A 13,680-nucleotide genomic window follows, 5' to 3' on the forward strand; every position below is an offset into this window, starting at 1 on the left:
CTCCCCGCTTATCGCCGCCAACTGGGGGCAAAGGGCAGCCCGCAGCAGCACTCGGATCCCCGCCCGCCCCGGCAGGCGGCTGCGGCCTAGGGCCGCCGGCGACCGCGAGCCTCCTCCCCCTCCCGGAAGCGCGGGGCGGGGTCCCCGGCCGGGCCGCGGGGGCGGGCGCGGGGGCCGGGCCGGGGCGGGGCGCGCTCGGCGCTCGCGGGCTGGGCTGGCTGTGCGCGCCCACTCCGACTCCAGGCCTCCCGGCTCTAGCCCAGCGGCGGCGGCGGCGGCGGCGGCATCAGCCTCAGCCTCAGCCTCAGCTTCAGCCTCAGCCTCAGCAGCAGCAGCAGCAGCAGCTATTCGCGGCGAGGCCCTGCGCCCCTCGCAGCCCCTTCCCGGCGCTGTGCATGGAGACGCCGCCCGCCGCCGGCTGCTGAGCCACCATCCGGCCCGGGACCTGCGGGGGCTGGGGTGGCCTCGGGCTCCGACTCGGGCTTGGCCGGCCGCCCTCGTCGCCCGAGGGCTGCGCTTGGCCCGCGGGCCTCGTCGCCCGCGCGAATCGCCGCGGCCCGGCCGTCCCGTCCCAGGAATTAGCCGTCCTGACCGCCATGGCTCACTCCCCGGTGCAGTCGGGCCTGCCCGGCATGCAGGTAAGCAGGAGCCCGGCCGCCGAGGGGCGGGAGGGATGCGCGGGCCGGGGCGGAAGCAGAGAACTTGGCGGTGTAAACATGGCCCCCCCCACGCTGCCCCTTCCGGGGTCGCGCCGGCCTCCCGCGTCCCGCTCGCAGTGCCCGGGGCGCCCCTGCCCGGCTCGGCGGTCAGCGTTTCGGGGACGGGGGGCGGCGCAGGGACCTGGGGGCCGCGGCCTGGAGGCGGCCCTTTCCGCCTGGGAGTCGCGGTGGTCAGGGAGGGATGTGGGGGTGCCGGCCGTCTCCCTCCCCGCTCCCCTGTCTCCCCAGCGCCTCCGGAGCTGCAGGCCCAGCGCCGGCCCCAGCCCCGGGGGAGAAGTGATGTGGGGAAATGCCCTTGGAGGCCCCGGCGCGGTCTCTGGGCCCTGCCTGCGCGCGGCGGGTGCTGGAGGCCCCTGTCCCCTCCCTGCGAGCGGGCGGTAAAGTTGAGAGGCGGGAGGGGAGCCCCGGGCGCGTCAGGACTAGTCCTGGGCCCTGCCGGGCGGAGGAGCCGGGATAGGGTGGAGGGAGGTGCAATTGCCAGCTCCACTTCCAGCGCGCGTTTCCTTCTGGTGCAGACACAGGGGAAAGTGCGAGCCTGTAAACCGCGCAGAAGGACTCGCTGGGACAGCGTGCACTCGAGTGTCCCGAGCCGAGGCTGACCCGCCCGGTCCTGGGACACGAGGCTTCTACTTTCAGACTTGATTGAATCCAGATGAGTTCTTCCCAGTAAACCTTTCCGTTGATACTTTGTGGCATGTTGGCCTACCATTGACTTTTTTGGGGTGGGGAGAAGTTGAATTTCAAATTACATGAAGGCGTTCAAGTTTTTCTCTATCGGGCACCGTTTTTAGCCCTTTGAAAAATAAACCACCCTCCTTGGCTAATTTGTAATGTATGTAAGCGCGTAAAAGGTGTCAAAATCATTAGGATTAAAAACCTCACGATGCAGTTAGGGTATGTCATTAACATTTTGCTCTCCCAGTTTAGCTAAACGAGTGATCGTGAAAAAACAACCCCAGTATCCAAGTGGATTACTTACCTACAGACAGCCACGGGCTCCTTCTCTCTTCTTCCCTGGCTCCTGAGGGCTGAGAGGAACGGGGCTGGAGGACCTGGTCTTTTAGAAGCCGTAATCTGTTCCTCTCTTTCGACGCACATCATTTTCGCTCTCATTAAAACCATAAAAAGAAAACGATTTCATTGTTTAGGTTTGCAGTACTGAAATATAGGAACATAAAGTTACCAGAATTTTAGCCTCAGGTTTCTTTTGTGTGTGTTTTTTTTTTTAAAGGAGTAGCAGTTAAAGTTAATACCGTAAGAGAGAGCTTGAAGAAAACTGTCCTTGAATCTCATCCAAAGAGTTTTTAAACTTAACGTGCATTTAAAAGCTAAGCTTTTGCTGACCACTAGGTAAAAATCAGATGTGGTTTCTTGGTATTTCCTAAAGTTCCTGCTTTGGTTTGGTTTGAACTGAGATGCAGGAAGGCAGGGTGAACTGGCTGAAAAATGATTTCTGACCAGTAGAGCAAGAAGGCCTTGTAGTGACAAAGATAAAATACGTCTGCTCAATCCTTCCTTTAGACGAACTTTTATGCTGTTTTAATCAGGTTGCAGTCTAGCACAAATGCCTTCCTGAGAGTTTACCACCGAGGTATTCCGCCTTTGTGGAGAGAGCATCAGTTTAAAAAGGTACCTAAAAGCCTCACTAGCTGGTGCCCGGAAGTCAGTATCAGATGGTTACCAGGTACTTTTTTTGTCCTCACTTTTTTCTTTCTTCAACAGTGTGGGCCAAAATTCTTAAATCTTGGGAAAAGAAGGCGAATTTCATTTAATTTTGCCTCCCAAATACAGTGCATTTCCTAGGTAGTGTTACAAAGGAACTGTTTTTATTTTGCTTTCTCAGTATGAAAGCTGATAAATTCTTATTTGGTTGAAACAACCAAATTTTCATCTGTTATAGTTGTAGAGGTGTTGAAGGTGGCTTTGACAGTCATCCCTATATTTAAGTACATCTATAAAGTGTATGATAATTGTTTTTAGTTTGCTATTTGGGAACGAACAACTCCCCCGCCCCCCCCCAAGAAAAACAACAAGCACATTTATTTCCTACTTTGAATAAGCAGCTGCTGCTGCCTGGGGAGGCTGTTCCTCAGTCTTGTTGGGGATTAAATTAAAGGCACACCCGCCTTGGCCTGTTCTTTAGGATAAAACAGGAGAACTACTAACCCGTCTGTGCTCTGTCCTGATACATCTCACATCCCTCCCTTTTTTCTCTCTTATCTCCTGACCAGGGCTTATAAGGAGCTGGCTTAAAAGTTTTAGGAAGACAGTACAGGGAATTCAGGCAGCCTAGGCAAAGATGCCGACAAAATAAGCCTGAATGAGAGAACATTTTAGTGTAAACATAAGTTTTCAGTGTCTTGCAAATCATTTCTTTGCCTCTTGATTCTTACTCGTTACCACTTGACACATAGTTATTATGTGCTATTTTCTAGATGTGGGAATCAACCAAAGACTAATTGAACTGACCGAGGCGAGATGGGGCAAATTTGTGACTTGAAACCGGGTCTTCCTTGCCTTCAAGACCATACCATGCTGTATTACTGCTCTTACAAAAATTAATATTCATTTCATTCCAACTTGGGTTTGGTGGAGAAATGAGAAATATGAGATTGGTATTTTATTCAGTCAGCAGTCATTGACCACTTCATGTGGCGGGTCCTGGCTGAGGGGTTGATGACTAAATCTGAAAGAGTTACCATTTTTAATGTTTAATGAAGGGTGCCAGGGTGCCTTTCTTTTTTACTTCCCACACCCCAGCTTCATATTAGCATAGGGGGAAAAAATAGAAACCGTGAACTGAATGTTGTAACTACGAATAGACATAAAGAAATTAGGTTGATGTGTAGATTTAACCCTCCCTGTCCTTCATTGGATATTTGGTGTTTCACTCAATTCAGATTAAAAGGAAATAAAGCTTCAGTTGGAGGCAAGAGCACTGATCACAGCATAGTTTTCACAACTTGTAATTTGCAAAGAATTATATTTTGGCTTATAAATTTCTCACAGAATTTTGTCTGTCACTGTTGAACTTTTCTGGACTATGACCCATGTAAGAGATACATTTTACATCAAGACCTGAAACAGAAGTTTTGGAAGATAGTCCTGATCCTTAATACTTGTGAAGTACTGTTATGTGATACATTTTAAGAAAAAGGAGCGGGTTGCAACACTAAATTGATTTCACAGCTGAGTGGTTTGACCCAAGTTTGAAAAGTACTGATTAGCTGTGTCACGTGTAGTGAGACCTGAGTTAAGTTAGCATGTTTTGAAAATGTCATAAACTTAAGATATTCTCATATTTGAAAGTACAGACAATTTACAGGAACAGCGAGAAAACTTAAAATTTCTACTGGTTAGCATTATCCTTCCTTTGCGCTAGCTGCTTGGAGAAACCCTTGCCTGAGAAGTCCCCTTGTGTGGGGACACAGTGCAGGATGGTTAATGGCCAGTTGGGATGCTTTGGGAGCTTTTCTCAAGTGCTCTTGCTTACCCTGATGCAACCTGTGTGCTCTGCAACCTGTGTGCTCTGGGCAATGAAGGCAAACAGAAAGACAGTTGCATTTAATTGTGGCTTAAGTGCTCTTGTCCCTTTTTTTCCTCTTTAGTGTCACATTTCCATAGTTATTTTCCTGTTTCCATGGAAGAGGCCTTCCCATGTTCAGTCTGTTACCATATGCACCCAGGGCAAAGGTTGGTGTGTTACAGTGTGTGGACCTTTCGAGTATTTGTGAGAGTTAGGTTCTGAAAGCACCTTGAAGGAAATGCTGAGCTGTAGTGTGGCCTGGTGTCTTACTTAGCACATTGAACTAGATGGGGAGCCTGCATTCAGGCAACATATTTGTCTGCAGAGTGTGGTGCCAGCAGCCATGGGAGCCCGAGGAGAGAACCTCCTTCGGGCCTGTCCTCAGGAAGGCCGCAGCCTCATGAGGGCCAATCCAAATGAAGGACAGAGGGGCGCGGAGAGCAGAGGTGTATGGTGTTGAGAGCCGGGGGTGAGGGAACTGCATGGGCCCAGGGAAAGGGGGCCTGGTTCCTGGCTGCAGTAGGGCAGGGTTGAGTGTTCTGTACTTCAGGAACCCTGCTTTCTCAGTTGTGGGTGGTAGGTAGGAGAAGGTAGAGGGAGTTGGGTTCTGGGGAGTGCTGGGTGCTGGCTTGAAAGGCAGAGGCGTTATGGGGAGTGAGGTGAGGTTAACCTCAGGTAGTGAGAGTTCAGCGGAGGAGCCTGAGTGAGTGGTTGGAGCTGCTGGTGTCAGCAGGGTGGCCAGGGTGGACTTTTTCACAAGGTTGATTTAAACCTTGGTCATTTGAACTGTCAGTGAACATTTTACTCTTTTATTTACTCTGTTCCCCACCCCCCCTTATTTTGACGCTTTTTGCTGTTTTATGCTGAAGAATAAGTAAAAGCACATTTTTCTGTTACTGTTGCCTGTTTTCTGTTACTGTTTTTTAAAAAAGATAACATTTCAATAATACTTCATATTCCCTCTTTTCCTATGTCACCAAAGCTTAACAGTGTTAAGAATTTATTTGCTTAAAAGTGTATATTTTGGGGGTAAGGTCGTCAGAAGATTTTAAAAAATTAAAATAAAATATAATGTAGAGGCGTCCAGGACGTTTTTTTTCTAATCCCAGATCTGGGAATGTTCCCGATAGTATTTCACATAGAATCTAGTGAGCGTCAAGTAGCAATTGGTCAGATTCGATTTTTCTAGGCAGCTAATGTAGCACAATCTTCCAGCAGAGAGTAGTTAGGGGTAAGTGGCAATCATCATCACTGCTTTCTTGTTCCTTTTTGTAATTTTTGTTCTCATCTTTGAGGTACGGCTCTGATGCGTGTAGCTGAGCTGGCTTATTTGATGCAGGTGGACACTGCTTTTCAGTTGAAGAGTATCTTTCTAGGACCTTGGTTCAAGATGCAGTGTGAATAGTTACTGAAGAAATGAGCCCCTTGGTAGTTGTTGCTTCTCCCTAGTGCATTTTTACAGTCATGCTAAAGCCAGAGTCCAGGAGTCTGGTGATCTCTTGAGAAACATGCTACTCCACTCTCTATTTGGGTGATTTCTCCCAGTGATTCAGAGTTGCCTGCTTGGAAACTTGGTACCTGCAGGAAATGGACCGCACCCAGCCAACCCTCTTGTGGCTTTTTTTCTGCTTGAGCTGAGCAGGGTTATCATTAATGGAATCTTGTGGCAGGAAGGAGTTTGTGCAGGAAATAGAAGTTGCACTGTTATCCCTCTATTGCTGCTTAGAGCCAACCGCTGTCATTGGGCCAGTCATTTCCCATAATTCATGTTTTTGCATTGCAATGTATTTAAAAACTCTTAGTGCCAAATATTTTGGGAAAAAGAAAAACATGCCTATTGCAACACCTGGCTCCTGAGGGTGACTATGGAATTTCCTAATCCTAAAACGCTCCCTGGTTTCCAAGGTTGAGATGAGAGAAAAATAAAACAAGATGTACCTTTGTTTGCTACAAAGTATAAACCATCTCAAGTTGTGGGTTACAAAGGCAGTCTATTTAGAGACCTTTCATTATATTCTCATGAGGGTTCTTGGTCAGCAAAAGGAACCTTATCTGGTCAGCACCCTATTGGTATCTGAATAAATTGTGGCAACATTTCAAGTTTTATGTTAATACCAAATATGTAGCTGGTGTTTATCCTATTATTTTCAATCTCTTCGTGTTTTTAAAAAATATTTTAGGCCCTAAAATTTGAAAGACCATAGAGACCCAAATCCTTTTTAAGAATTTTAATTATTTAGGATTTTTGTTTAGTTTTTATTGAAGAAATTATATACATGTTTTAAAGAGTCAGATGGCTTCTTATAAGGTTTGGAAAGATGGCAATTACTTGCCTCTTGCCTCCATTTCTTCCTCCCCAAAGGCAGTCCCTTTGATCTCTCTTAGTTGATTGTTGTGTTTACTCCTTTGTTTATAAAGAACATTTAAAAATTACTGCTACTTTCTCCCCTTCGTTTCTGGCATTATCTATGAAGATGAGGATTTCTCTTGTTGCCTCATTCACGCACATGTTACCTTCCCTCCCTCTCCCTAGTGTCGTTATTTTCATTGTAACTTTGGTTAGATCAGCCTGTACCTAAATTGACTGTAAATAGTTCTTGTAAACCAGCCACTAGTAAACCAGGATTAACTTTTGAAATTTTGGGGGGGGAGTTGTTTTTTTGGTAATGTATTTAGTTCAGGCTGCTACAACAAAATAGCATAGACTGGTATTTCTCACAGTCTGGACGCTAAGAAGTCCAAGATCAAGCTGAGGACAGATTCTGTGGTAATTCCTAGACGGAGTGTCAGTGGCGTAAGGGGCAAGGGAGCTCTCTGGGGTTGGTCTCCTTTATAAAATCACTGATCCCAAACCTGAGGGCTCGTGACCTAATCACTTCCCAAAGGCCCCCACCTCCTAAACCATGGCATTAGGGGTTGTGTCTCAACATAGGAACTTTGGGGGGCACACACATTCAGTCTATAGTAGCACTTACTCAACCCCAAACTCACCCTAGTTGTTGAAACCGTCTCTTAGAAAGTTCAGGGAGAACTGACAGGCTATTTGTTTCACCTTTCTGCAGAATCTTCCCAGGAGCCTTCCAGCCTGCCTGGGCTAGCCCGGTGTGCTTCCACGCTCCGGCCCCTCTGGCTGCTTTTGCCTTTTCCCCCCGGAATTCTCTGCTGACCTCTGCTGGGTGGCCTGTTTTCTGTGTCACCCGTCATTCTTTGTTGGTTTACACCCTGGTGTTGGTGAACATACCTTCCTGTGAATAGGGTACACGGGAGATAGGTTTTTTTGAAGCCTTTGGCTATTTGAAAATGTCTTTATTTTCACCTTTCCCCTTGATTGATAGTTTGGCATGGTGTATAGTCATAGGGTAGAAGTTATTTTCCTCCAGAGTTTTGAAGGCATTTCTTCACTGTGTTTTACGTTTCCGTGTTGCAGTGCCGGATTCGGTGTACACAAGCTGTTTTGTTCTTCCTGAACTTAGCAGGATCTGAATTTTCACAGTGACATCTTGGTGTGGGTCTGTTTTCATTTTTTTGTGGCAGGTACTTTGTAGGCCCCTTGAACTTGGCAACGCAGGTCTTGTTGATGAATTGTTTCTTGGATTCCCACTCCTCTTCTTTGTTCTCTTTTGCGTAAGCTATTTGGATGTTGGGCTTTCTGCACTGGTCTTCAAATGTTCTTACCCTTTAAAACCTACTTTCCATCTCTGTTTTTTTTTTTTTTTTTTAACTTGGCTTTCTGGGATTATCTCAACATTATCCTCCAGCTCTCTAATGAGTATTTCATTTTTGCTTTGTAAATTCTAAGAGCTCTTTTTGGTTCTCTGAATGCTCCTTTATTTTAGTGTTTTTTTCTGGTTGCAGTTGACATATCTGCTCTTAGCTCCCTGAGTATGATAGTTGTAGTTATGTTGTGTTTTTTTTAATCCTCAGCAGATTTTCTTCCTCCACCCCACCCCCCCTTTTTTGTTGGTTTGGTCTCTCTTTGTGGTAGAGACCACCTTCGGATGTGCACTGATAGGTCAGAGTGGGGGGCTGCAAGCTGGTTGGAAAGCGAGTCCTTGAGTGGGGCTTTTTTAACCATGGTGGTGTCAGGTGCTTCTACTGGACAGAGCAGCTGAGGAGTGGTTATGCCAGTTTCTTTTAGCTTTTATACTTTTTGCCTCCTGGGGGAGCCTTCCCTGGAGCTTTCTGACCCTGGTCCAGCCTGGTGGTTGTCCACACTGGGCACACCCCTCAGGCTGATGCCTGGTTTCTTCTCTGGCCTGAGCCTCATGCCCACCTGAGTGCTGGATGGACGGAAAGGACAGAGTGTGGGCACAGCGTCTTGTGTAGTGCCACTGCTCTAGAAACCCTCTGTTTTCCTTTCCAGGGAATATGGTTTCAATTGTTCCCTGGGTAGGGGAGCCACAGGGCAGTTGGCCGGCTGCTAGGATGCTGGGCAAGGCCGTCGGGCGTCTGACGGCTTCTTTAGCTCCTCACTGGAGGCGCTCCCGCCCGGAGGTGCCTGTGCCCCGTTACTGTGATTGGGGATTTGGCGCTGTTAGCATTTGTTTTCTCCTCCTCCTCCTCGGTCTTTCCTCCCACCACCCACTTTCCAGCTTCTGAGTTTCATTGCTGTTGGTCTTTTCTTCCCTCCTGGTATGTGGAGGGTTAGTCTTTTTTGTTGTTGTTAATTTTCTTTATTAATGGTTTTAGTGGGATTTCAGGATTGACTAAAATTGATGCTTATGCTCGTTGTGATCTCCACCTGGAAGGTCACTGTCCTTCAGTTTATAGATGAATGAACAGAATGAATAGAATTTGAATTCCAAGGTCAGGCAGGACTCCTTGGGGTCTGAGTCTGAGGGAGGACTTGTGAGCCTCTGGTTCCCCTTCGCCACTGGATCTTACCTTCTGTTTCTTCTCTGTAAGTAAAGGCCATATACACATGTGCTTGTTTTTCCACCTCTACTGGTCAGTGACCTCCACCTCCCTAATTTGAACTGAGAACCTGCTTTTCTCCATTCTGTCTCACTTCCTGGTGCCAACTTCCAATGGGCACAGAACCGTTTCAGGGAGCCCTCTTTGGAGAAACGTGCTTAAGTTGATTGATGTTTTAGGGGCGCAGCCCATGGTCCAGAATTGAGTGTCTGCTTCTTGGGAGTGGGGTCAGCGTCAGTCCTGGCAGCATGTCTGCTGGTCGGCCAGGGCTGGGGCTCGGATGCACAGCGCCTGCTGACCAGCTGGCCGGGTGGGTTCAGGCGCACGTGTGACGGAGCAGCTTTGCCGCGTGTCGGAGGGTTGTGGACTCCGCAGTGGAGAGCGGGGCGCAGTGCGGCTCTGTAAACACATGGCATTGGTGGGTAGTGACTCAAGGGTGCGGATGTAAACGGAGAGCTGCCCTTTGGGATACTGCCATAAAATGACTTCCTACTTAAGGGCAAAGGACTTTTTTGGGGTAGACATTTATAGTAAGAAACTGCTAAGTGAACATGAGAAGTAATCCGGAACTTGGGGACTAGGTGTTGGCCAGCGGCTATTTTAGGCACAGTTTTGTAGAACTTGAAAACCATGTTCCGTGTGGTGAGTGCCAGGCTGTTAAACTGCTATGTAACTCCCAATGGACTGCGCACCTGCTGAAGAAAGTATTGTCCGAACTTTCCATACAATGCACTTGCATTGCACTAAACATTTGAGAGGGAATTTATAAAGGAAAAGATATGTAAGTACAGAGAATTACTCATTTCCTCAGCAGTTCCCACCAGTAGGTGGGTTTCCTTTTTCCTTCTTCACTGTGCTACCTGAAGAGATAAGTGGACAGGTAAACAGTGCCTTTGGCCTTGCTGTATCCATGTCTGTCAAGACAATGAAAAGTGGTTGACCTTAGTGGGAGACGTGCAGGGAGGCAACCGAATTGTACTGCATTCCTGTCAAAGGGCCGGGCCGGTAGGCTGCTTACGCCCCTCGCGCCTCTGCCAGGAAGGGCTGGGCTGGTCACTAGTTTTACAGGTGACAAAACTGAGGCTTCGGAAGTGACCTGGGTCCCTCAGCTAGAAAACAGCCCAGCTGGGATTTCATCCCTAACTTTTGGTGGAAGCATTTGTGTTCTTTCTTTCTTTACACCAGAATGCCTCCTACCTCGCATTTCAGATTCGATCCCCCCCGTCACTCCCCCCAGTTTTCCTGAGGATCAAGTTGTGCCCCCAGTGTCCAGGTCAGGGCTAGTAACTGATGGTATTTTAGGCACTTTTATTTCCACTTTTTTTTTTTTTTAAAGAAGATTTTGTTCATGTTCCAGTAGTATTTTTAATTGGCTTCTTGGCATTTAGGATTGTAGGTATGTGGGGAAGTGACGTGCACTTGAAGATGTTTTCCCTGCCCTTTTATCTCTCTTCTCTCTTCTGAGCCTGTAGGCCCTCCCTTGGAGTGGGATTGGAGCCTTTGGCTTCTGTTTGCCGCCCAGGTAGTGCCCAGATTTGTTTTGAACTGTGAAGCAGTATTAACTGAAAAAGTACCTACCTGTAAATCTAGCACAGTGGTTTTCAAATTTTAGCACTTAATCTCATCACCTGGAGGGCTTGATAAAATGCAGATTGCTGGGCTGTGGGTTGGGCATGGCGTTTGCATTTCTAACAAGTTTTCTGGTGTGTGGCTGCCTCAGGGACCACACTTTAAGAACTAAAGAGTTAAAACTCCTTAAAATTGCCGTTGCTCTCCGCTGTGGAGGGTACTGTAGCGATGCCCCCTGAAAGGCAGTTCAATGGAAGAATCATGCTTGCGACTTCTGGCTTGTACTTCAGAAGACTGGGAGCCACTGGTCTGACTTTGACAATTGAATAGGCTTTTAGTTGTAAGAATTATTAGCGCCTTTACAATTTCAGCATGCATTATAAAACGGTTGGTGAGGGAGCAGAGGAAGATGTCTGCTCCCATGGCTTTTTGACCTTGGAACCTTATTTTTTAAGAAACGCATCTCTCAGAACTAGCGTTCCGTGCTTCTTTTGGGAAACCCTGAGCCGGATGGAAAGCCCTGAGCCCCATCATCTCCCACAGCATGGCCAGGACCTCTCTCTAGGTTTCATCAAGTCACTCCCTGCTGAAGACGCTCTGGCGGCTTCCTGTGTTTCCTGACCAAATGTAAACTCCAGTTTAAAATTCAGGGTCTGTGTTAACCCCCCACTTCCTCTTGTGCAGCTTTCCAGCCCCCTCTCCCCATTGGCTCACCTTGCCTCCCTGTGCTGCTCCGGCCTCTCAGAACCATGTGGGGTAACCTCTCGTGAGCCTTGGTATTTATATTATGTTCCTTTGTGTTTTTTAAGTGGATTTTAAGGAAAGACCTTCAAAGAAGGTCTGTACCAAGCAGCCAGCCTGCCCCACATTGCTAGGGCAACAGCCCCTGGATGAGGATCTATCTTCTGAGGGTGGGGGTCCAGTTAGGAAATGAATGGGCTCTCGTTGGGCTAACTTGGTTTTCTTTTCTTGTAGTTGTTCTGTTTCACACTGAACTGAAGATACACATATATCTTTGAACTAGGAAAAATATTCCAGACCAGTAGACCTTTTAATCTTTGGGATGTCAGGTTTTATGCTTTTATGTATTTTATGTACGTAGTTGATTCGATTTTTTTTTTCCCCCCTTCTTCTGCTTCCCTTTTCCCCTCCAGTTCAAGCCGCTGTTTCTCAGTCTAGTTGTACAGGACACAGCTCCCTGGCCCATGCTGGTGTTATGAGCCTTGCGCGCCCCCCTGGCTGAGGCAGTCAGTCGCCGGTCTGTTGGCCACTCACGCTGGCCACCGGCAGCCCATGGCAGCTCTCAGCAGCTCACGCCGACGTCTGGCTGCTCGCTGGCAGCTCCAGGGAGAGCTGTTGTTCACAGTCTTAGCTATAGAGGGTCACAGCTCGCTGGCCCATGTGGGAATTGAACTGGCGACCTCAGCGTTAGGAGCATGGAGCTCCAACCACCTGAGCCACCGGGTCGGCCTGTTGATTCGATTTTTAATTAAAAAAATGATCTGTATTAGCAGTCTTTTATTAGAATGTACTATCATTAGCTGGACTTTGATCTTACCAGATTTGCTAATTTGAGATTATTTTCTTTTTGGGGGGGGCATTGCTTGATTTTTGTTTTAAAGTACATTCTAATTTTTCTGCAGTTTATTGTATGGGTTTCTCTAAATATAAGGGTAAATGGCATATTAGGCAGACTTAGGGGATGGACGAGACAGGTAGTTGTGAGGTTTGGGCTCCTCTTTCCCTTTTCAGTGAAGAATCTGAAGTCTTTAAAAAAAACCGCCCAGTTTGTGTCATTGAGAATGCCTTCTTCTGTGTTGTCTTCAAGGAAAAACAAAGCACTTGAAGTGAAAGTGTTTGCATTTCCTGGTCGAGTCACATAGGCTGCCTGTATTTATCTGTGAGGCAGGCAGGGATGTGATCGAAACAGGAGCACCTACTGGTGGTGGTGTCTCAGGTCTGCTCCCACATGGGCCTGGGGCCACTGGTGCCAGCAGCCCGAGCCTGCGACCCCAGGCATTATGGGATGGAATGTCTCTTTCCTATTGGCACGAAGCAGAGGCACATTTTAAAGTGATCACATAATTTTAAATTGTTTTGAGTTAAAAGCAGTTTTTCCCAGTGATCTACTGATTCTTGCCTCGTGGATGAATTACTTAAATTTATGTAGAGCCAGTGGTTTCCTGAGAGCAGGCTTTCTCAGCACCCCTGCACCTGATATGTATGTGTATATATATGTTTACGTACATACCTGTGTGCATATAAAATGTGTTGTTTTATTTTTTGCTCCCTTGTAATCTGACTTTATCAAGTAAGTAGCCTAAAAGAAGCTTTTACTATATAGCATTCCTAGTCAGAATTAATTTTTCCTCTGTATTTCCAAAAGGAACAAAACATTCTGGAACATAATTGGTGTGCAAAGTTACTTAAGAGAAAATATTTTAAGCCTTTTTAAAATGGTGAAATTCTCGGTGTTTTTATACATGGCCTATTGCATAGATTATTTCTTAATATGTTAGTTATAGTAATCAAATAAGGCTGTTTTTGGAACCCTGTAAAAATGGTTCTTCCTTTGATTCGTCCTTTTTTATCAGAGTAGTGGTAATTGTGTTTGTTTCTGCTGGGGAATTTGTGGTGGTAAGACCCTTTGAGACTCAGCGGAAAGGCCTTCAGTTGCTTATCTGCTGATGTTCGAGCGCCATTTCCTATCCTGGCCACGTTGTCTGTGTATAGATTATTAAAAAATGTGAAGTGGGGGGGTTGGAGATGGGTACAGAAATGTGAACTTTTTCTCCTCACTGGAAAAACACTCTATCTAAATGATTTTTTTTTTTTTAAAGTTGGAATCATGGAAAGCTTAAATTTTTTTTTTTTTAATTATTTGTTTATTTATTTATTTTTAAGTCAAGTTGTTGTCCTTTCAATCTTAGTTGTGGAGGGTGCTGTTCAGCT

At 46.9% G+C, this 13,680-nt stretch overlaps 1 protein-coding gene across 1 annotated transcript in view; it reads left to right on the forward strand.

Annotated features, from left to right (window-relative positions):
• The first annotated feature begins 202 nt into the window (after positions 1-202).
• Positions 203-13,680, forward strand: part of STK24 (serine/threonine kinase 24) — a 103,306-nt gene continuing 89,828 nt past the window's right edge. The window contains exon 1 of the mRNA XM_019756910.3: positions 203-638. Within this exon, the coding sequence (XP_019612469.1) occupies positions 597-638 (42 nt within the window). The 5' untranslated portion in view covers positions 203-596. The remainder of the gene's footprint in view (positions 639-13,680) is intronic.

This window comes from Rhinolophus sinicus, chromosome 16 (assembly GCF_057876585.1).
Source record: "Rhinolophus sinicus isolate RSI-liver-muscle chromosome 16, RSI-T2T, whole genome shotgun sequence".
NCBI lineage: Eukaryota > Metazoa > Chordata > Mammalia > Chiroptera > Rhinolophidae > Rhinolophus > Rhinolophus sinicus.